This window comes from Ammospiza nelsoni, chromosome 2 (assembly GCF_027579445.1).
Source record: "Ammospiza nelsoni isolate bAmmNel1 chromosome 2, bAmmNel1.pri, whole genome shotgun sequence".
Lineage (NCBI taxonomy): Eukaryota > Metazoa > Chordata > Aves > Passeriformes > Passerellidae > Ammospiza > Ammospiza nelsoni.
In genome coordinates, this window is record NC_080634.1 from 25,541,573 (window position 1) to 25,564,180 (window position 22,608).

The 22,608-nt window shown below is 44.6% G+C and overlaps 1 protein-coding gene across 1 annotated transcript; it reads right to left on the bottom strand.

Annotated features, from left to right (window-relative positions):
* Positions 1–1,301: 1,301 nt before the first annotated feature.
* On the bottom strand, positions 1,302–22,558 carry CCDC191 (coiled-coil domain containing 191). The gene is made up of 16 exons (XM_059466151.1): positions 22,460–22,558; positions 20,282–20,423; positions 17,896–18,015; positions 16,818–16,996; positions 16,087–16,310; positions 15,158–15,305; positions 13,099–13,289; positions 12,119–12,365; positions 10,382–10,845; positions 9,794–9,888; positions 8,222–8,304; positions 7,061–7,162; positions 5,890–6,033; positions 4,669–4,821; positions 4,126–4,280; positions 1,302–2,626 (listed from the first exon to the last, which is right to left on the bottom strand). The coding sequence occupies exons 1-16, from the start codon at positions 22,556–22,558 to the stop codon at positions 2,494–2,496; spliced, it is 2,679 nt and encodes an 892-aa protein (XP_059322134.1). The 3' UTR covers positions 1,302–2,493.
* Positions 22,559–22,608: the final 50 nt, after the last annotated feature.

Sequence of the window (22,608 nt, forward strand, 5' to 3'; positions counted from 1 at the left end):
AACTGTCCAACCAAAGAGCATCTTGTCAGGAGAATCTTTCAAAGCTACTAGGAATAGAAGGAAACCCTGGAAGGTAAGAGTATTGGAAGCAAAGGACAGTTCCAAAGTGTTGACTGTATTTCAAATTCTTTGGAGGCAACAAAGCCCCACATAAGCAGCATTATTTTCATGGATGGTGAGTGGGAACTGAGATGAGTGGGAGCTGTGGGCTTTGAGGACAAAATGTGCATTGCTGGGGAAAGAATCTGCAGTTTAGTAAACTGGATACACCCCTGAGTAGCCAGTGGTTTGGGGCACCTTTTTAGCTGCGCAAGATGTAAATTCAATGCATGCCCAGCCTGTTACTAGGGTCAATTCCAGGCTGCATGTGGGCACATCCACTCTTCTGCTAAAAACTCCTGTTCCTCCCCTTACATCTGCAGCATGTCCTGCCTCTGGCTGGCTGGAATGCTGCCTTCTCTCCAGATAGAGATGCTTTTTCTCCCTCACCTTTTGTCCTCTGGGTCACTATTGTCCTTACACAAATCCAGGTGGAAGGTGGGCCAGAGGCCTTCCTTGCTGTGTTCATTGTCAAGCCCCGCTAGAGAGGAAAATTCCAGCAGAAAAATGGGAGTATAAGGGCTGGTTCAGAAGTTCCAGGAGCTCATTGGGCACTACATGGCAGAGACTTCCAACAGGAAAGAATGTCCCAAGAGCAAGTGGATTGCTGTTAGCAGCAGGTGTGGTTGCTGGCTGCACTGGGGCATTACTTTGGGAGCTCAGCCCCAGCTCTGCTCCTCCCTGGCTGTTTGGCTTAGTCCTCTGCAAAAAACGCTGCCTGCTCTTCCCCGCAACACGTGTTATCCAGCCTCTCCCAGCTTGTGCTTCCTCTCACAATCTGCCTCTTAGTGCAGCCAGATGGTCTGAGCTCACCCACGCTCCGTGCAGGCACCTTCAGCTCCCTGCACTCGGAGAACGCGCTCATCTGACCTGCTGCTGGTCGGGTCTGCGCTGCGCCTGTGGGAGACGGGAATGTTTGGGTGTTGCAGAGGATGGCTGTGGGAGGTACCTGCAAGTGACAGCTGTCTTCAGACCTGCACCAACAGCCTGGTTTTGTGGGCAGGGTCCTTTTCCTGGCCACATCCCTGTGTCCACTTGGACAAATTCCTGATGCTAAAGCTCTGGAATTTGCTGCTGTGCTTGGGCACCCACCCTGTCCTATGCCACTTTGTCTGCAGCCCTAATGCTGGTCTAGGTCCTGGCTCTGGCCTTTTGTCCAGTGCCATTCAGTTGGCTTGACACAATCTGCACCAACAGCTCAGTTGTATTAATTTCAGATTTGGGTTTATTGGAAACTTCCAGTGCATATATGGGTTTTACTAATGATCTGTTACAAGATAACAGTAAACTGTTGTCTTTCTGGTGTTACTCAAGTACTTCCTGTACTGCCAAATGCTTTTGGAAAGCTTTGCCTATCTTGCTGTGAGAGGGAAATGATTCCAGCTTCCTGCCTTATGTTGTTACAAAGACATAGTGTACCTGAATGGCATTACCCTGTCTGCATTGTGCTGCAGGTTAAGGTTAAACAGTAGTATGGAACTTCCATTTTAATCATGTCAGCAGCTTCTGTAAAACCTACAATCTGCCTTTTTCTTGGAGTCTTGTCTTTTTTCTTTGAAGTACTGGATCAGGTGAAACACTGGATCAAGACTTGCACAGTACACCCTGAAATATTAAACAGCTTGGGAAGTGTTTAAATGACAATTGAGGCTCATAAAGTTGGGACCATTGCTTGGTACCAAAATCAAAGCACTGTGCTTATGAACTGGCCAGTGGGCAAACAAGACAACCTCTTGCACAAGAACCCAGGTTTTAGACTTTCCATATCCAATGATATGATCTGGATCATTAACAAATATGGTTTGCATAAAAAACTCTTCTCTTTCCCCCCCCTCCCATTCAAACCTTCCTGGCACAGTTAGCTAGAAACTGTGCTCTGGGTGGCCAAGTTCACAGCAGTAGTCAGGGGTCAGCTGACAGCCAGGTCTGTCTGTCCTCTGGACAAGCTGTCACCCTACATAGTACTGCCAACAGAAATGCACCAGGTTACTGCTTCGGCAAAAAGAGGTATAGTTTAGTTCTGTGCTTCCTTGGATGGAGGAAGGATTCATGTCATTGCTGCAGCTAGCTCTGCATGTGGAAATGGCCTTGGCCTCAAAGACACCCTATGCTAGGCTTTGGTTATCTGGGCTTCATAGCCACCAACCAAGACACCCCTACAGAGGCTTAAAAGAACTAAGTTCATGAAGTGCATCATGGAATTGATGGAACTGTCCAAAAAGCTTCCAGCTCTGCTTCGTTTACAACAGCAGTGACCACAGGGAGCTCCCTTTGGCTCTAAGATCTTCTGCACTTTGTAAGCCTTCCCCCTGGACTTGTTTCAGTCTGCAGGGAGATAGCACTGAACTGAACTGGTCTTGTTGCCTCCTTCCCATCTCATCTGGCTCTCTTCTGTCATGTTTGGAAGTTGGGGAGAATTTCAGCTACTCTCCTGCGTAGCTGGTTTCTTCTTTCTTCTCTTTCCCTTTCCTTCTTCATCAGCAGTGGGTACTGCCTCCATGCCTTGAATGCCTTTAGTGTAATTCTCCTGAAAGAAATTAGGGACACAAGGAACAAAGTGACAACATGCAGAAGTGTACATGACATAAGTGGCAATCAAAAGAGAACTTCTGTTTGTAGGGGGAATTCAGATCTTGAAGATTTGTCCTTTCTGCTGTTAGTCAGGGCTGTCATATGTTAAATATCTACATGCAGACCATTTCACTGAAATGTCAATCATGCTGGGGAAGAATAACATATTGCTCTTTTCTATTCCTCTCCACCAAGAATTCTGCTCTCCTCTCTGACAGGATTCATTAGCTGGTGTTTGCTTAGCACTCTAAAGATGAAAGAGGTTTTCTGAAGAATAAATAGGGCCTCTGAAAGAAGTTTCTTTTCAAAAAATGCAGGCTCATTTGGTCCAAACCAACCCCTTGGGAGTGCAGGCAGCTGGGCTCATTGGGCTCCAATTCTTACCTGATTTTAATCATCCCACCAAAGGTGCCCTTGCCCTGGGTTCCTATACAGGCAATAGGGAACCACAGTCCTGTCTAAAGAAGAGTTTGTTATGGCAAGGTCTGAACTGCCTTTTGCAAGTCAAGAAAGAGATAAAGAAGAATGTCAGGTGATTATGCTCTTAATAGGAGGTCATATATAGAATGAATCCAGTCTCTTCCTGGGTCTAAACTTTCCCCTAGTTCCTCTAGTTTGCTGGCTTGTTAATGCTAAACTGTGTGCTATTCAGACCTTACTGACACAGCAAGCTAGAACAGGTTTGCTCTACCACAAAAGAGATGAATTTCATTTCATTCTTCCTCTAAGGTGCTGCAGATCCTGTTGGGGCTGTGCACAGGCACAGCCTATTCATGACTGCATGCAGCTACCATACTTCCATGATGAAGCAGGTGAACAGACTTCTGTTCTCTGCTGAACTTTGACAATAGTTTTTTCTTCCTGCTAGAATGCATTTTATGGGGCAAGGAGTGGACTGGGTGTGTCCAGGTCCAATCATGATTGGTAGAACTGACTGCTCTAGTTTTAGCTGCCAAGTCACACTGGTGATGGCATAAATATAAAGACTCCTTAAGTAGGATTTCTAGTTGATCAACTTTGGATTTGTGAACTAAATCATCTGCTGTGGACAAAAAAGTACTATGTAATTCCTACACAATCATTTGGCTTGCTATAATTGTACTTAAAGATTTTCCTAAGGCAGCTTTTAGTGGAAGCCGCGTGGCCAGATCTGCTAATCAGCTTAGAAAGTTTCAGCCTCTTATCCTTACTTAGGCTTTCACTGTATTCTCTTTTTTTTCAGATTTAGAAGTCCTGTGAAGGGTGCCATTACACTTTCTTTTCCAAGCTGCATGGAAACTTAGCATAAACTTCTGCACATGCTGTCTGTGCATATCACAAAAGCAAAACACCAGCAGTAAAGAACCTGTTCCATGTGTTCCTGGGGACAAGGTGACCCGTCAAAAATTAGCCCCTCAAATAATCTACAGAGTATATTAAACTAAAGTAAAAATAACTGCTAGTAAGGGTATGCACCTCTTACTGTGTCCAGCAGCAATGTTCAGCCTCTCCCATAAGGCCCTTTTTTCCTCCCTGGTATGATCAAACCATGCCCAGAAGCACTTCCTCATGAGGCAGACTGTGCAGAAGGTACTCGCTCTCTCCTCCTGAGCACAGAGATAATCCTTGTACTGAGGAGGAGGACAAAAAAACAGGTGAGAATGGCTTTTTTTCTTCTTTTCTGTTCCAACCTCTGGCCCAATAAATAAAACAGTGCTGAGACTGTGACAGTGAAGGGTGGTGGGCACATGAGTGGAGGAAAATCAACAGGGAGCAGGGTGAGACAGTAGATGGTGGAGGAGCAGTGTGTAAGAGAAAATTCTGTGTGGAAGAGAGTGATGGAGAGTGAGAAGCTGAGAGAAGGTCTTTGAAAAAGGGAATAATGTTGCTGGAATGGGGAGATAGCATTAACTTGGCAAAGGTTGTGCTACAGGTGAGTGAAATGGCACTGTGGTTACAGGAAAGTGTGGCAGCAGCCAGCCCTTTTGGTATCATTTCTCCACTGTGGTGCAGGCCAACCTTTAGCCAGTTCCTGAAGCCCCATCTTAGTAACATATGGGAATAGAAGTCCTCAGCCCGAGACATCTTCTCCTTGAGACTCTGCTGGGCATCCTGCAGCCAAGTCATGAGGCATTTCCTCTGCAGGCCCAAGCTGTGGTGCCTTTGTGCCACCTTGAGTGAAGACAGCAGAGACAGCAGCTAGTTACCTGAACTGGTGACTACCTAAGTATAAAGCCACAGAAAACTGAGTGCACTAGAAAATCATCTCAGCTTTTCTGGGGCCACCCAAATCCAGATTTCAGCTGGAATAATTTAGATGATCAAGCCAAGAGGGGTCAGCATAAGGAACAAGCACAGTCTCTCTACCAGGCCACTGCTGCATCACTTGTAGAGAATACCCTTTTGAATGAGATGCTCAGTGTAACTGATTGTGAAAGGGGCAGAGGCATGGCCTGTAACAGCTTGGTCCAAGCCTGTCCATAATGCCGACCAGCAGGGTGGACATACGGAACAGCTTCTATCCGTCTACTTCTTCCCAGCTGGAGGCCTGTGTGCATTTGGTCAAGTACTGTGAGTAGCTCCAGTTCCAGTGACTTAAATGGAAGCTTTCCAACTTAGCCCTGGGCTCTGGCTGCATTTTCAGGATACAGCTGAGCGTTATCAGTCTCTCCCTGATAAGGGATGCTGACTCAGTCATGTGCAGAAACGGTTTTTCAGCAACATTCCTGCATCGAGGTCTCAGAAGCTGCCACTCGCTGTTCTGCACTCAGGACAGGGCCAGGATAGAATAGATCGTTGGATTATCACCTGTAGTGTCCTGCCACTAGCAGTGGCCTGCTCTGTACCAGGAACTTCATAGAGAGTGAAAGCCCTGATGATAGGTTGGGGTTAACTCCTGCAGCTAAAGTTGCTTGGCGGTATCTCACTGATAAGGTTTGCTGGGGAGTAAGAAAACTGGCAGGCACATGTCATATGACTTTAAATTTTTTTTTTGCTGTTTAATCCTGTTTAATCAGCTATAAATGAGGATGCCATCCCTGCAGGTTTTTAATGGCTTTTCATGATTATTGTCAGATGGGCTTATTTAAAAACTCATATAAGGCAGGGTATGCAGGGAGAATTTTGCTTTTTTCCATCTCTACCTGGCCTAAAAGCCTATTAAGGCTTCTGCTAAGTGCTGCATCTACTTTTTCCCTTCCTCCTATGGCACCAGTCATTTCCTTTACCCTCAGCACTTACCACTAGGTTTTCCTTGGCTTGCTCCCTCAGCCTTTTCCATGGCACTATTCCTAGCTTTCTGAGAAGGACCCCCTCATAGTGATCTCTAGCCTTTTTCTGGAGCTGCTGCTCTTTCTCCAGCCTTCTCTGCTTCTCCAGTTCTTTCTGCAATACAAAAAGCAGTAGTTTTAATTCCCTCAGGAGGAAGGGGATATTAAGCAATGGCAATAGATTATCATATTGGAGCTGGAGGTTCTGACTTGACAGGAATTAGGGATCTGCATCAGTTTTAGCACTGCAGACCAGACGTGACCCCATGCAGTAGAACTGTGTCCTAAAGCATCTGTCTTCTCCTGGGAGATGATGGTATTCCTGGACACTCCCTTGGGCTGTGTATCAGCACTGCAGTTTGGAGTTACTGTAACAGACATGTCACCTGCGGCTACCACAACTGCTGATGTAGCAGGAACCTTCTCTGACATCCAAAACATGTCCAAAAATTATTCTGAGTTGATGCATGGACCCCACCACTTAATCTAGCCTAAACAGCAGGGGAGGGATGTGGGTATTTCATAACTGTGTAACACTGCTTTTGACTCATACTCAGGAATGGAGGTCAAATGTTCTAAAACACTCAATCCAAGTAGAACAGTAGTTGTAGTTGAATTCCTGTAGGATTTCAAATGCGCTATCTGGGTTATTAGGAGAACTCATTTCCAAGTAACAATAATGAAGTGCAGCTATTCCTAGGTTAGCTCCAAGAGAAAAAGGTGCCCTTGATATAACTGTCAGGCTCATTTACTTCTGAATCATGTGTTTGTGACTGGTATCACTGCGTACATTGGAGGGGTGACAAGAGTGGAAGGAATCTGAGAGTAGGCTGAACATGCTGCCACTGTGAGGGACTTATGTGGCTGTATTTCAGCAGAGAATGTCCAGCAGCTGGGACCTCTAGTCCTGCTGAGGAGACAGACAGCATATACTTCATAGCACATTTGGGACACAGCTCTACCCCTCACACTGCCAGAAAGAGGGCAGTCTGTGAGTCTGTATTGTGGGTGCTGTGCTGTGGAACTCTGCTCTACCAATGAAGACCTTCATTTCACATTACTCTGGCTGCTGACTGAGTACCAGTGGGTACTTCTTCCCTATCCCTGCTAAAGGGGAAGAAACAGGTGAGGCATTTGGTCACCAGCTTCTGCTGCCTTCTCTCCTCCCGGCGTTTTTCCCGCTGTGCTTCCTTTTCCTCAGCTTCCTTCCTCTGTTGTGCTTCCTCTTCAGCCTTCAGCTGGGCCTTGAAATGGAGAAAGGTGAAATTCAATTTGTTTCATGTGACCTTTTCCATGAACACAGATCTTTAAACTTTCCTAGTATTCCTCTAATATTGACCAGCACCTGAAACTTCAGCAGGTGAAGTTTCACATACTAGACACGATCCGTGCTCAAGAGTGAACTGTGGAAAGGACAGGGAGGAGGGGCTGTTCTTTTTACTGCCTAGATGCATATCTATCTATCTAATCTCTCTATCTATCTATCTATCTATCTCTCTAACTTTCTTTGCCCTAAGTTATAGTATTTGTCCACTATTCCTCAAAAAAAAATATAAACCATACACCAAGTCATTTATTGAGAACTGAAGAGAACTGAAGTCAGTTCTGAATCCCTAGGCTCTGCTCTCAAGTTTCATTTCCACATGCAAAGCAGCATTACAGGTACCCAAACATTTCTTTCTCCAGACTCTGAAGATCACACTTTCTAATCCTAATGCAATTTACTAGTAATATTTTCAGTAACAGTTTAATACCCTGACTTGAAGAAGGCTCCTCTGTTGTATGTGTATCACAGAATTTGTATATTAACTATACAAACACTGTCAGTATCTTCCCTCTTCAGCAGAGATTTGCCAGAAATGTGCAGATTTTTACTAGGTGAGACTGCATGTCCTCAAGCTGCACGTGACCAGAGAGGAAAGGCAGGGAGGGGAACCCCACCACTGCCAGGTCCCATCAAGTGGATCTCTGGGTGCATTTCCACCCTTACCATTCTCAGCAAAGACAAGCTACAGTCATGGGGTAGGTGTGAAAAAAAGTGTTTGGGGGTGGTAAGGGAGGCTGTTTCTAGAACTGCAACTTCAAGATGAAGTACCTGTCTATGCTGCAGGAGGGCTGATGCTGCAAAACCAGCAGTAATTGCTTCTTTTGATATGTGATGTATATTTGCTTTCTCACAAGTCATAAAACTCCTGCTTTGGATAAAGGGCCTTTTCTCAGTCCCTGACTCTGGAGTTAAATCAATATTTCTTGTAACTGGAATGATGTGAAAGACACTTTGTTTCATTTTCCACTTCCCTTACCAATTTTTCCTCTGCTTTTCGTTGTTTGGCTTCTTCTATTTTCTTCTTCTGTTCTGCCCGCTGAATTGCTCTCTCCTCCATCCCTACAGAAACAAGGATAAGGCTTAGTGGAAATGAGCTATGGTGTAATGGCAGAAGTTTGGTGAACAAGGATGCATCACTCTAAGCCATGCCCCCACTGCCCTGGCAATGCCAGCACAAAGGGACTTGCTTCCTGCTGGCCCTTGCAGCTGGCAGTGTCATCAACAAGGGACCTTTAAACGTCTGTGAGATGACTCAATACCACAGCAATTACATAGCCTCAGGTATGAAAGAATGGCGAATGGCGTTCCGAGGGTTTGTCCCTCCCTGCCTTGCCTGAGGCTCAGGGCACATGATTTAGCAGCAATTGCTCTGTGGTCTCCAGTAAGCTCTAACTGCTTATTTAAAAGCAATTTCTTGACAGCATCACTGTCACAGGCACATACAGGTACTTGGTCCCACTAGTGAGAAACTAGTGCTTAATGCTTCTTTCGGAAGATAAATTGCAATGGAGTGATCTTGGAGCCATCAGCAAAGGTGTTGCTTGCTTCCTCTGCAGCTACAAACAAAGCACAAGCTGGAGCAATCAATAACTGGGAGGCATTGAAGTGTTTTGACCACAGTGTGTTTCCTCAGATTCTTTTCTCCTCTCATCTGTCCCAGGATTCTCAGCCAAGGGAAAACTATTCAGTGATAACTTCTTCGCTGAATTTTTTTGGGATCTTTAAACACAACTACTTAAGTGCTCTGAAAAATATATTTTCTGTCTCGAAGGTGTACAGAGTTCAGGCAAATCAGGGTGAACGATGGCTTGGACTAGGTAGTATTGGAGATGAACACAGGTAGTAGAAGACAACTATTAATGCCCAACTGTCATGGCCAAAAAGGTCTGCTGATTCCAAACTATTGAAACATCACAATGATTGTATTCCAGACAACTTTTCATGCAGACCGACCCTAGGCTGCATTGATACAGAAGAACATGACTGAGGGATATAACAGAACCCTGATTCTAGTTTACTAATGAAAAGGCTATGTTGCGTGTTTATTGTGTCCTAGTGTAGCCAGAGAAGGAGAGATATCTTACAAAAGGCAGGGATGTGGAGTTCCTTCCCATCCTGACTATTGTTGTCTCACAAAACCTTGACTAGGCATTTAATTCCCTCTGTCAAAGTTGGATGAAAATGACTGGCTAGTTTAAGTGTTACTTGGATGCATAACAAAGGGAATGAGACTGATGGCAAAAACACCTGTACAGCTTCTCTGAGTCTTGTCATGGCAGAGGCAACCACAGGTGTTGCAACAGCTGCCACAACAGTGTACTAAGTGTGGGCATGAGGAGCTTGCAGTGTCCCAGGTTTTACAGATGCCTGACTCAGACAAGAAAACAGCTCACCCTCTCCTCTCACAGCACTGTTAGACTGAGAAAGAAAGTGCAGAATTTTACTTCCACCATATTATCAACCAGCAAAGTTGAGGCAAAGACTGACATTTCCATACAAGCTGTTGAGAAAAATGGTCTGGAATGGTGTTTGCTATCTAGAACAATACCTTTCAGTATGGGATGAGGTGAGGTCAGCCGGCTGGAAGGCCTCCTGCCTTGCATTGCTGCCCTTGTGTTTTCTGGCCCATGAGAATCAGGTGTGCTATGAAAGAAAAAGAGTAAGGAAATTCTTCAGTGAATGTGGTCAAACTATGTCTCACACCTACCACCTATGGCCTTCTTGTTTCTGTTCTTCATTGTGCTGCATTATCCCTGATACACGTTTCTTCTGCTTGAAATGGGACTGATGATGCACCCTTACAATGGAGTTCCAGGGCTCCTGCATGGTCTGAAATAAGGGAGGATGATGCTCTTTTTATTCATAACTAAACAGATCCCTGCTGCTGCTATGGTTGACACTGGTGTTGCTGTTTCTAAGTAGATCCTGCATGGATCACCTGATGTTGAGCCAGTGCAGGGAGGCAGAAGGACAGAGAACTGTGGCCAGTCTGATACTTCCTTTGAGGCTAAGTCACAGCTGAGAGAAACAACAGATAGCACTAGCATGACTGAAATGTGCCTGGCAAATTCTGGCTCAACTTGAGTGGGATTGAGACATGATGACTAACTGACCTTGCTTTATGGAGGGTATATACCTCAAAGGGGTTGTATTTGTGCATCTGGGTTCTTTTTTCTCCACGGACTGAGAAACAGAACTGTTAAACATGTGGGTTACAGCCATAGCTTGTGCTCCCTCTTCTTTATCTCTGCTCAGCTTCTGATTTTCCTGCAGCTTACGGATCAGCTCTTGCTGTTTCTGCAGCTGCTGCCTCTGCTCCTCAATCACACGTTGCTGGAAGGCGTGACGGTGCTCAAATCGACTGCCATAAGCAGGAGATGTCCTTGGACTGGGTGCCTGAAACTGCTGGAGCACTGTGGCTATTTGATTCCTGTACATAGCCTGGTCCTGGGCACTCAGGGCTGCATGATTAATTGTAATCTCCCAGGCGAATTTGGGATTTCTGCAGAAATGAGATGTGTGAACAATATCCCAACAAGACTGGTCTCTGGTCTGATCAGGCTCTTTCTGCTCTTTCTGTATAAGGCAAGTTTCAGTTGGCTAGGGGAAAAACCAAAAGAAATGAGGAAAAATTGGCATTGATTAAAACCAAGCATTCTTCTGCCCTTCCTGCATAGTGTTTTTTTTAAATGCAAATCTAGCGAGATGCCTGAGAAGTAGGGTAATCTCAGCTATGCAATCCTTATCCAGTCAGGCCAGAGGGGCCCCATTATGTACAAAGTGGAGGCTGTGGGAAAGAACTCTTAAGAAGCTGTGTGTCATTTCACCAGGAGGAAGAAATTCTGATTAGACAAGACCTTTAGCAGAAATACATCCTGACTATTTTGTTAGGGAGCACATCTTAGGACAGCTCATTTCACAGGAATTAGCACACTCCCTTTTGGACTGTGTTGTCCCTGCTCAGAGCTCAGATGGAGAATAAAATTAAAACCAGTTGTTGAAGTGATCTACACAGCTGATCTACTGAACAATCCCCTTTTAAATGGAAGAGAAGTCTACAAGGTCCTGCTTCCTCATGCCTCTTTTCCAGCTTTGATAAATGTTACCACAAAACAGGTGCACAGTGGGGAATGAGGGTGCACCTTTCTGACACATGGTCATCCTCTGAGGAGGCATCAGCTATAAGGTCTGCTTTCTGATTCCTAGGTCAAACCCTAAATTCAGTCCCATTCCTAGAGCACAAATATTACCAATGCAGCAGAAGAAAAATACATGCCTACTAGGATAGTATAGGCACTGAAAGAATCAACATTTGCTTACACTTAAGCAAACAGAAAGCTTGACCTGTAATATGTGTGTTTGAGCTCTAATGCTGACATTAGAGTACTGATGTGGTACAGGTTTCATAGACAGAAGGGAAGGTGGGATCCAACCTGACAAATGACAATTTAAGCGAGCAACCTCTGATTCTCCTCTCTTACCTTCCTGTGATGTGCATTATCCTGAAACAGCCAGTGACAACCTTTTTTTTCCTCCATAGTTAAAAGCAGGAAAAGTGCACTGGCATGAAAAATGTAACTAATCTCTCAGTAAAAGTGATCTGGGGGTGGGATGCTCATTGTGACTCAGAGTACATGAAGGGTTGTTCTTTGGCAGCACTAGAGATTATTTTTAAAACTCATTCATTGTCCTTCACATTTGCCTCTGATTTTTAGACTTCTCTCCTGAACAGTTGCAGGGAGGTATTTAGGGGTCATCCTGGGAAAGAAGCTTTCCTCTGAGACAATGTACTCTTTATTTCAGACTGCAAAAAGTAAGTACTTTCTAAGAATACTGCTATGCCAATAGGCAAAACTACATGAGAAAGATTTACCTTGTCTTGCTGTAAATCTTGATGATGGTTTACTTCTGCTGTCCCAGGCTTGTTAACCTCCAGTGGCCTGTCCCCACCTATCCCCTGTGATATAGCCTCCAGCAGCTGCTGCATCTTTCTCTTTGTCTGCTCCCTCTTCCTCTGCAGCTCTCGCTTTTCCGTCTCCACTCGGCTCCAGCGCTGCCAGGCCAGAAAGCAGCAGCGCAGGAGGCGTCGCTGGTTGTGCTCCACAGCCACTTGGGTCTTCCTGAATGAGAAAGTGTTTGTGTTATGGCAGAAGTGAGGCTTCTGCCCAGGAACAAAGCCACATCACTTCCTCAGTCTTTTTGCTGTTCAACTCTGAAGGCCCTCTGAAAAGGTACAGAGCTCCTCCAAGGAGGAGTAGGAGGGTAGCAAGGATGCCTGCTATTCTGAATTAAGTTTCACTAGTTCACACTTTGCAATTTCCTGTGGCATCTCTGGGATGCAGGACAGCTGCGAAAGAGGTATCATGTTCCCTGGCCAGCAGCATATGGCAAAATGACAGTGTCTCACCACTGCAGCCTGCCAGACACCTGCGAAGGGAAGTATTTTCTCTGGATGATAGGGAATTCATCCAACAGCCTCCTTAGTGAAAGGCACTGGCCAAAATCATCTCTGTTATACATCTACTGAAACAGCAAATATATTAATCAGGAATAAATTTGGCAAGGCAGATTCTCTGGAGTCCAGACCAAGCAAGGATGAGTTTTCTAGGAAAGACACCTACAGAGACTAAGACATAGACTTGTTGAAAAGTGCTAAAGCTCTTGTTTATATCTGTCCTCCTTTTCATCTGTGCCACAACGCCTCTGGCAGCCTGCAGGCAGTATAGCAATTTTCTCAGAAAGCTGCTGTTTCCCTCCTGCTGGATAACTGACAAGCTCCTTTTACAGTCCCTGATCACTGCTCTGTCCAAGTACAGCTGCAGTAGGAGGAATTCCACAGTAAAGGGTCACTACCTGTTTTGATCTTGGAGATGAGCTTCCAATTGCTCTGTCTCCTGCTCTACTTTCTGGGCCCAAGTATAGTTTCTCCAAGCTCGCAGGGCCTTCAGCTGGCATCTCCAGTCAGCAAGGGCTCTGGCTTTTCCCATTTTAATTCTGTGCTCCAGAATGACTTTCAGCCAAGCAGAGAAATGTCGCTGCAAGCACTGCATGGGAGAGTTCCAGAAAACCAATGAGAAAGATACAACCTGTCACACAAATACTGATCCTCTCTGCCCTTTGTCTGTTCTGGCTTTCCTTTTTGAGATTCTTTTTAGAATCCTCTTTTTCAATAATTACCTCGAGGATTAAAAAAAAAGTATTGCAGAGCATGTACAGGTCTTCTACAAAAAGCAGAAAGGGTCTAGAAAGAGACATATCAAGGGATATGCTTTGGAGTGAAATGCACTTAATTCACCAAGTATAGAGGAATGAAATGGGTGAGGAACATAAAATTTCTAGAGACACGGAAAATATTTTCTAAACTAGAAAATGTCTAAGATGCTACAGGTAAGAACACATCTGTAAATAACTGCTGCTTTTTTTTTTTTTTTTTTTTAAGAATTTTTAACTTAGACAAAAATCAAGACATTTCCTAGAGTGAATTTATGACACAGCCTCAGCTCATGCTCGTTCCAGTAGGAAGCCAAACCTTTCCCCTATTGTGTAATTAGACTTGCTGCCTTTGGGAGTAATTTACATTGTACAGAGCAGCAATTTGCTGTCTAATCTACCCCATAATTCTAGTCCTGTCACTGCAGATACTGTTCATTTTGATCCTTCAAGTGGGTCAACTTACAGGACTCTGCTGTTCCCCTTTTGTCATAATGCCTTGTGTTAATTGCATTCCTCTCTCGCTGAAATCTTCAAATGGAGACTTACAAAAAGTCAATCCATTAGCTGTTTCTTTGTGCTTTAGGAAAGTAATCAAAATGTCACTATTGCTTAGCTCAGCCAAACTGTGTCTTCTTACATTATGCCAATCCTGAATTGTTCTGTGGTTTCATTCAGGCTTATCTTCACAGCTTAGACTGTGCTGGAGAGAGGTTGTGTACTGCTAAACAGCAGCCAAGCCCAAATCCAGCAGATGGGCAGATGGATTGAGCTGTGAGGAGAATCACCATAAAATCTAGAGGATTCTTCTGCTGAAAAAAAACCCTAGATGTAGATATATAGACATCAACAATGATGACTGCTCTATTAATTAAAAACATTATGGGATGGATGGCATTCATACCTGCACTCTGGAAATTTATTTCCTTTGCTGAGACTGCTGAGATAATAAAAAAATTATTCAGTACTAAAAGATCACTCTTTGGTAGTGAATATTTGATACACATTTAACCCAGAGCTGACCATTGTATCAGAATAATGAAGGTGAAACAAAGGGGTTCCTACTAGGAATTACTTAAATCTGTTTGCATCAAAAGAGCTCTTGCAGTAAAACAGAATATCCTACTTCACCCAGTGGAAGGGATCCTTGAGGAACCTGTTGCTGTGGATGTACTGGCATGCATCAACTCTCAGAGCCACTGCTCAAAATTCATCCCAGGTTGCAGCATTTCTCCTTCCTTTCCCTGCTCCTGAACTAGAGTGTGCAAGGCAATCTTTAAAATGTCTTCCCACGCACACAATAAGGGCTTCTCAGGCCTTTTTTCTGCCACTTTCCCCTGTTATTTCCCTCCTTGAGGGAAAATAAATCTCACTTCACTTCCTTCTCTGTATATGTCTTTATTTCTTGACTGCAGAAGCCTTTATGGTCTTATCTGTCTTGAGAGCCCTGTCTTTTCCACAATTCTAAGTGAAACATCCCACTGAATACACTTGATGCACAGGCCCAGTGGGGTCAGCACCTCAGGATTTCTTGCTCATAGTCTTGTAACACACTTTTGGCCCTGCTTTCCTACTTTCCTGGTATCAGGAAGTCTTAGAAAAAGTAAAAAATTCTGTATAACCAGGACTTTTTACTTCAGGTTTGCAAATGGTAGACAAGGCAGGTAGCTCAGAGTCTCAGATAAAGAAAGGTGATGCTCACTCTCTGCTTACTGGCGTGAATCCTGCGAAGCAACTCCTGAGTTTTCCTCTGTTTCTCCTCTTCTTGCTCTTCTCTCTTCAGGGGTGGTGACACAGCAGCCACCTCCTGCACTGACAGCTTCTGAGTTTTTTCGTCTCTCTTCCCTGCCCTGCAAAGTGAACAAACACACAGATCTAATATCATGATATACAATCTAACACTTTCTCTTTTTGGGCAATTGTAAGAGAACCACCTCTACAGCTTAGAAATTTGCTGGTTATTTTAACTCAGCCTCTTTAAAAACCACCTCTGTAATGGTTTGGGGTCCCAGAGATTAAACAGTCCAGTGCGTTTCCTAAACATAGAAAGCAGAAGAAAATAGTAAATGATTCCAGTAAATATTTCATTAAAGCACTTGTATAAGATTTAGGATCTCAGGGCTCACTAAGTAAATAAATGGCATCCCTAAAAGGGACTTCTCTGTGAGAATCCAAGCTCAGCAGAAGAAAAAAATAATGTCTCTGCAGAATTCTCAGCCAAGAATGCTCTTTATTCTCTCGGAGTAGGGAAAGTATTGCAAGGGCTAGACTTTCAACACAGACTTTTTTCTTTTATTTTTTTCTGTGTACTGGCTTTCATGTGGCATTAGATGCTGACAAGACTAGATGTAGCCGCAGTGTTGATGGAGAGAATGCACAGTGGTGCAAACACACTGCTACTTTGTGATTCAGTGCATATACTGTAATAATGGCCGAGGGGAGGATAACACTATCCTTAGCACACCTTCCCACTTATGAAAAACTCTGCCACTGATGTTGGTAACAGAGGACTAAAAGGTTTTGGGAGAGTTCAAAGTCAGCAAAACAGCTGTTTTGTTAGGGATCACCACTACTCTTATATTTAACAAAAGGACCTTATAAGTGGTTTTCATCTCTCCACACCCTGCTTACATTCTCCAAACTTTTGCCACAGTGCATTTCTTCTCAGCCATTTCCTTTCTCAGCTTCACTATTTCCCTCTGGATCTCCTCTTCCTCCTTCTTAGCCTGCAGGGCCTTCCTTCTCTCCTCCTCCTGTGCTTGGAGCCTGGCCTCAGACAGAATTGCTTTCTTCAGGGACTCTTCTTGTCTCTGAAGCTCTAAAGCCTTCTGATGCCTCATTCGGTTTTCTTTCACCTGGGCAGGAGAAAATTGGCAAAAGTCAGAGCAAACACCAAAGGCTGAAGAATTTGAAGTTCACTGAACACTGCCAGGGTGGGTCACAATCCACCTTTCACATTAAGCAAGAAACCTTATCTGTAGCAGGCGCTGACTGGAGAGAATTGTTCTTGACCAGCAAAACACTCCATGTGAGAGAGTGAAATTAAATCAATATTTCTTAATGGGAGCAAACTCAGATCTGACAGCTGTGGCAGCTCTTCCTGTCAGTCTTCAGAAAAAGGGGGAAAACCTGAACAGTTTTAGTGAAAGCTGATATGCAAGCTACTGCTGAATGGCTGATGTGCACACGGAAATGCAGTAAAGTTTCAGCTGAACTCTGGAAGAGTATCTTTGGGTAGTTGCTTCCAGGTCAGAGATTATTGCAGGCTCTGAGAGAATACTGGGGAGATATCACTGAGCATTTACTCTAATCCTATAATCCTCCAACTTACTCCTTTTAACTGAGCTGCCTTGCCTGCTCACCTGCTTATGTCTGAGCTCCATGATTATTCGTGGATCTGCAAGTTTGTTTTTTTCCTTGATCTCTTCAAGTCTAAGATGTTTCGCTATCCCACAGTTCACAGCTTCACTCTGCAAAAGATGCTGGAGGTATTTCTGGACAGAGGAACTTTCCATTTCACATTCCAGATAGTTGCACAAGTCTGAAATGAGAAATTCAGATTATCTTAGGCTAGTCTGAAATGAATAAACCCTTCTGTCTCAGATCACAAAGCCTAATGTAATTAAAGGGATCACTTCCCCAGACTGTGAATGCATTTCTGATGAATGCAGACACACTGACTGCACTCCATTTATCCCCAGAGTCTTAATCAGTCTCCCACTGAACACGCTAGAGCAGTAACAATGTTTCATCCATTTTTTACAGTCTTGCCTCTGAGCATCTCAAATGGCTGTATAAACTTGACAGGCCTCAAAAATACTTGTTCACAAAAGAAAAAAGAAATCTCTTTTACAAAGGGAGAATGTTTATGAGTCACATTTATGCAGCCCTACAGCAAGATGCTGTAAAGATCTGGGGGAAAAAATCATCACATTTAGTCTTGTTTCTACTGAGTCCACTGTCCTGGCCTCAAAACAACTGTTACCTTTCAGTCTTTCAGACAAACCATAAGGCCTGACTGTGGCAGCAGCTCTCTGGCCACAGAGAGCAACAGACAACTTCCCCAGGCATCTTCCTGGGGAAGGCCATGAGAAGATGAGGGAAAAGGAGGAGAAACAACTCTTATCTCCACCTGCTGCACCTGTTGTTGTGCACATGTGGAATGTGTTATGGAGATTGTTTACCAAAGGGTGATTTTTTAATTGGACACTGGATGGTGACAGGGGAGATTGACCAATTAGGTCAAAGCAGTATGGGACTGTCTGTAAGCGTCACGAGCTTCTCAGTCAGTATAATATAGTATGGTGGAATAAAGTGATTGATCAGCCTTCTGCAATCATGGAGGCAATGCTAATTATTACCCAGCTGTGGAGACACCTGACCTCCTTCCCCAGCACAGCCTCAGAGAGGAAACCAGGACCTGCTCTGCAGTGCTCTCACCATCAAAGTGCTCATACTTTGGAGGGGCTGCAGAAGGCTCTTCCTGAAGGACACAGTCAACTTCCTCTTCTTCATTGCTCAGCTCCTGGGACTTCATCCAGTTACTGAGCAGCTCCTGGGCTACCATGAAGAAAGAGACCGATGACTTCACTTGCTTAAAAAAACCATATGGCTAAGTGTAAACTAGCAGTAGTCTGGGATAGTATTCTAGGAATGACTGAAACCAGATCTGCAACAGGAAATGGGATAAAGCTAATAGTTCTGTTCTTATCTTCTTGATATGTAAAAGAACAGGAAGAGAAGGTGGCAAATGTTTTCCCTGTCATGTATATCACAAATTAATTCTTCTCCATCTCATTTTTACTATGATTCTGCAGGCATTTAGATCACTTGTGATTACTTTCTAGCATTTATCAAGGAGATGGAATTCACATGAGGTAATTCATAATTTAGACAGCTTTCATATGTTCTACTTGCAGACACTTAGATGGTTTCCACACGTGCAGCCAAGGCTGTCATATGCTAAATTCAAAAGAACCAAAAGTTTGGACAAACTTTTGCTTCATGTGTACAGGTTAACCCTTTGTAAGTACCACAGAAACAACTGGTGAGTCTAATTACAAGTCTATCAGGTGGCAAACTTCACCTGGGACTCAGGGTTAAGACTGCAGCTACAGGAATGCACTCATGGATGTGGTACTCCTCAGTGAGCTCAAATGCCTAATGAACAACTGGGTATGAAGTCCTGCAATGGACTGTTTGCATCTCCATTCTTTTCTGCAGAAAAATGAAAAAAAAAATAATTCAGAATTTCTTCTCAAAAGCAAGGTCAGCTCATGGGTCTGCTGCTTAAAACAAACCAGCTGGCCTTGCTGCATGGGTGGCCAAGCTGCTCCTGAAGCAGGACACAGGGCTGTAAACTGCAAGGCATCAGGAGCAGCCCCATGAGAAGCAGAACAATCCTCAGCCATCTGTGTGGTGAGGATGGGCAAAGAGCCGGGATCTCAGCAGGAGTCATGGCACAGTGTGAGACACATAGTCGATGGACAGGAGCAAGCAGCTGCTCTTCTTATCCACTCCTAACACACACTGAAGATGCTCCCTGGTATTTGTAAGGCAATAAAGCCTTTTTCAAATTTTCTTTGAAAATGGTGAGTTTTTGAAGAAAACATAAATCTAATGTTTGTTCTCCTTCAAATCACTTTTATTCTCTTTCATAATCTCTCCAGCAAGATCAGGAACAGGGAAATATATCTGATAACAGAAAAAGAGCAGAAAACAACTTGCCACTTGGGGAAGGGTTACTTTTTTCACTGGGATTTGTGATCTTCTTGTAACTAGAGTAAAAGTCTTCTGGCACTTCTCTTTACAAAGTTGGCTTTGTGTAGTTACTACCATTAAGTATTGTAATAATGGATTCCAGGTAAAAGAATTTTATTTGAGTTAGGAACAATTCTGAGGGACTGGTAGCTATAAAAAGGAAAATCCTAGCAGAAAAGGGCAAACAAAAAATAATAAAGAAACATGAGGAAAGCAAGCAACCTTTCCACCAAAAGAAAGACAAGGCTCTTCACCACAGCAAAGACAGCTCCTTTGGAGCCATTGGCTGTATAATGAATTCAGACAGGGCACTGTAAGCAGGTAAGTGTATTCCATGCTGTTAGCTGAACCCTTGATGATTACAAGTGAAAAAGCTGACTTCCTGGACTGAAGTGGATGCTCTTAAGATGTGTCATCACGTTGTTCTGTAATGCTCACTTTTGATTCTTAAAAGAATGGTTAACTCAGTTTTTAAAATACTGTCTCCTATCAGCTTTTTACACTGCAGACATACTTCTAGCACTGATGGGTAATAATCTCCCTCCTTTTTGTTTTTTAAACCTACCACAGGTTTACTTTCAAACTTCAGCAAGCACTTTTGGCTGCAAGCTTTACAAAAGAAATATTTATTTAGGTAACTAGTAAGGAAAATTTTGCATGGGAATCAAAACAAAACCACACAGTTATTCATAAATGTGAAATTTACACAGAGCAACTCCATTTCCAGAACTAATCTGCTATCATAAATATGTCAGGTGATTTCACCTGGCTTCCTGCAGTGCACTAACTTGGCTTTGACCATACAGTGTATCTTCAAGGGCAGTTCTTATCCTTGTCTTGCCCTGGTATCTCCAGGAGACAGAGAGTTTATCCTTCTCTCAGGAATGCCCTTTAAGATCTGCCTTGAACTCCAGCAACTGATCCTTCTCCATTAGATGAAAGACATCTTACTATCAACTGTTTCTTGTGAACTCAAGCTTTGCAAGAGCCTGTTCAGGTTGAACTGCAAGCTGGATCAATAACAATTCATTTTAGGCATCTTGTGGCAAGCAGAATTTTACCTCACCTTCCTCACAGGCCTCACGATGAACTTGCAGCCGTTCTGCAGTTTCCAAACTTGTCACAGGACCCCAAGGCCTCTGTGGACACCTTGACTTTTGAAGGGAAAAAGCTTCAGAGACAGCATACTCAGAGGCTCGGTCCACTCTCTTAAATTAAAGAAAGGAAAACATTTCTAAGGATATTCATTTTTACATTTCCTGTATCCACATTTTTCCTCCAGAGAGCAAACATCAGTGGGAATGTAACATAAAAGCATGTTATAAAAGAATAGATTGTTTCTGAAGTGCATTTCTACAACTGCTTGATTGCATAAACTGGACTTAGAAGTCATTAGGCAATAAACAGTCATTTGCAATTAGTGCCAAACACAGAGACTGGAGAACACAGAGAGAATAGAAATACCCAGCCCCTAGGGGCTGGATGGAGACTTGCTGAGCTAGTGCCCAGCAACCAGCAACTATGAAATTTGATATCAGCTTTTTGTCATAGCCAGGCTGAGAGAATACCTGTCCCATATTCATCTTTCTGAAATGCTAATGGTCCTGACGTGTCACTGTGTTTTCACAAGTAATACCTGTGCACCAGACAGTCCAGATTTCCAAGCTCCTTCCCTCTGTGCTGCTGCCAGAAGCCCAGGATACTGCCTGAGGAAGCAGATACACACTCCTACCTGCCACAAGAAGCATGCTGAAGGTTGAGAGCATGGGTGTGCCCAAGGAAGCAAAACAAATAGAACCTCACCCTAGAATTAATTTTCTTTGATGTCAGGTGGTTGCAGGTGCAGGACATGGTGCTTTGGGGTAAAGCTCTTTTATTACTTGCCCAAAAAACTTGCAGCACTCCTCAACAAAAAGTTTTTTTGTGTTGTTTCATGCATAACAACACCTTATTCTTCATAGAGTTTGGATTAGAAGGTACCTTTACAGGTCATATAGTCCAGCCTCCCTGGCATGAGCAGGGACATTTTTGATAACACCAAGTTGGATTGGAATGTTGCTCTACTTGAGGGCAGGAAGGCTCTGCAGAAGGGTCTGGACAGGCTGGATTGATGGGCCAAGGCCAACTGAAGTTCAACAAGGTCAAGGGCCAGCTCCTGCACTGGGGTCACAACAACCCCAGGCAGCACCACAGGGTGAGGCAAGAGTGGCTGGAAAGCTGCCTGGCAGAAAAGGACCTGTGGGTGCTGGTGACAGCAGCTGAACACGAGCCAGCAGTGTGCCCAGGTGGCCATGAAGGCCAATGGCATCCTGGCCTGTATCAGCAATAGTGTGGCCAGCAGGACCAGGGCAGGGATTGTCCCTCTGCACTCAGCACTGGTGACGCTGCCTTAAGTTCTGTGTCCAGTTCTGGGTCCCTAAATGCAGGAAAGACACTGAGGTGTCTATTCAGAAGTCAAAGCTGCTGATGAGTCTAGAGGAGCAGCTGAGGGAACTGGGATTGTTTAGTGTAGAGAAATGGGAGGCTCAGGAAATGTCACTCTCTACAACCACCTGAAAGGAGGATGTAGCTAGGTGGGGGTTGGTCAGTCCCCCCAGGTAACAAGTGACAGGATAATGGGGAATAGCTTCAAGTTTTGTAATGGGATATTTAGACTGGGTATTAGGGAAAATCTCGTCACTGAAAGGGAGATCACGCATTGAAACAGGCTGCCCAGGAAAGAGGCTGAGTAACCATCCCTGGAAGTGTTCAAACAACCTGTGTATGTGACACTTGGGGTCATGGTTTGGTGGTGAACTCGGTGGTGCTGAATTAATGGTTGGACTTAAGGATCTTAAAGGTCTTTTCCAACCTTAATGATTTCGTGATCTTCAACCACCTCAGGTTACTCAGAGCCCCGTCTAACCTGATCCTAAATGTCCCTGTGCAAGTTATTCAGCCTTGGCCCATTGTTCCAAGCTACCCAAACCTCGGCAGGGACTAAGGAAAACCACAGCGTTCCAAGCTCCCGTGCCTCCTCCTGAACCCGAGTTTCACAATGCCAGCTTCAGCGCCTTTTCGCTCGAGTCTAGTGCAGATTTCCCACCCGCCGGCAAACCGCACGGCCCTGGGCAGCCTCATCCGTGATCCTGACCCTGCCGAGCTGACCGCCCGCGATCCAAAGGAGGCGGGATCCCAGGGAAGCGTCCCGTCCCCGGCGCCGCTGAGGCGAGCGGGTCGCGCTCCCCCCGCCGTGCCCCGTTACCTGCGGGAGGCGCTGCCCGCGGTGCGGCCTCGGCCGCTGCCCCGATAGGGCCATGGCCGCGCCGGGCACCACCGCCCGCCGCCAGCCCCTCTCGGCCATGGCAACGGAAGGGCGGAGCCCGCCCGGCGGCGCCCGCTGATGACGCTCGG

Coding starts and splice junctions, on each gene's coding strand:
- CCDC191 (XM_059466151.1), bottom strand. CDS start 22,558: ATGGCCGAGAGGGGCTGGCGGCGGGCGGTGGTGCCCGGCGCGGCCATG. Junction 8,305..9,793: donor ACCTCATCCCATACTGAAAG/GTATTGTTCTAG, acceptor TTGTTTCTGTAG/GGATGGAGGAGAGAGCAATT. Junction 2,627..4,125: donor GCTGCTGGACACAGTAAGAG/GTGCATACCCTT, acceptor AATTTCTTTCAG/GAGAATTACACTAAAGGCAT.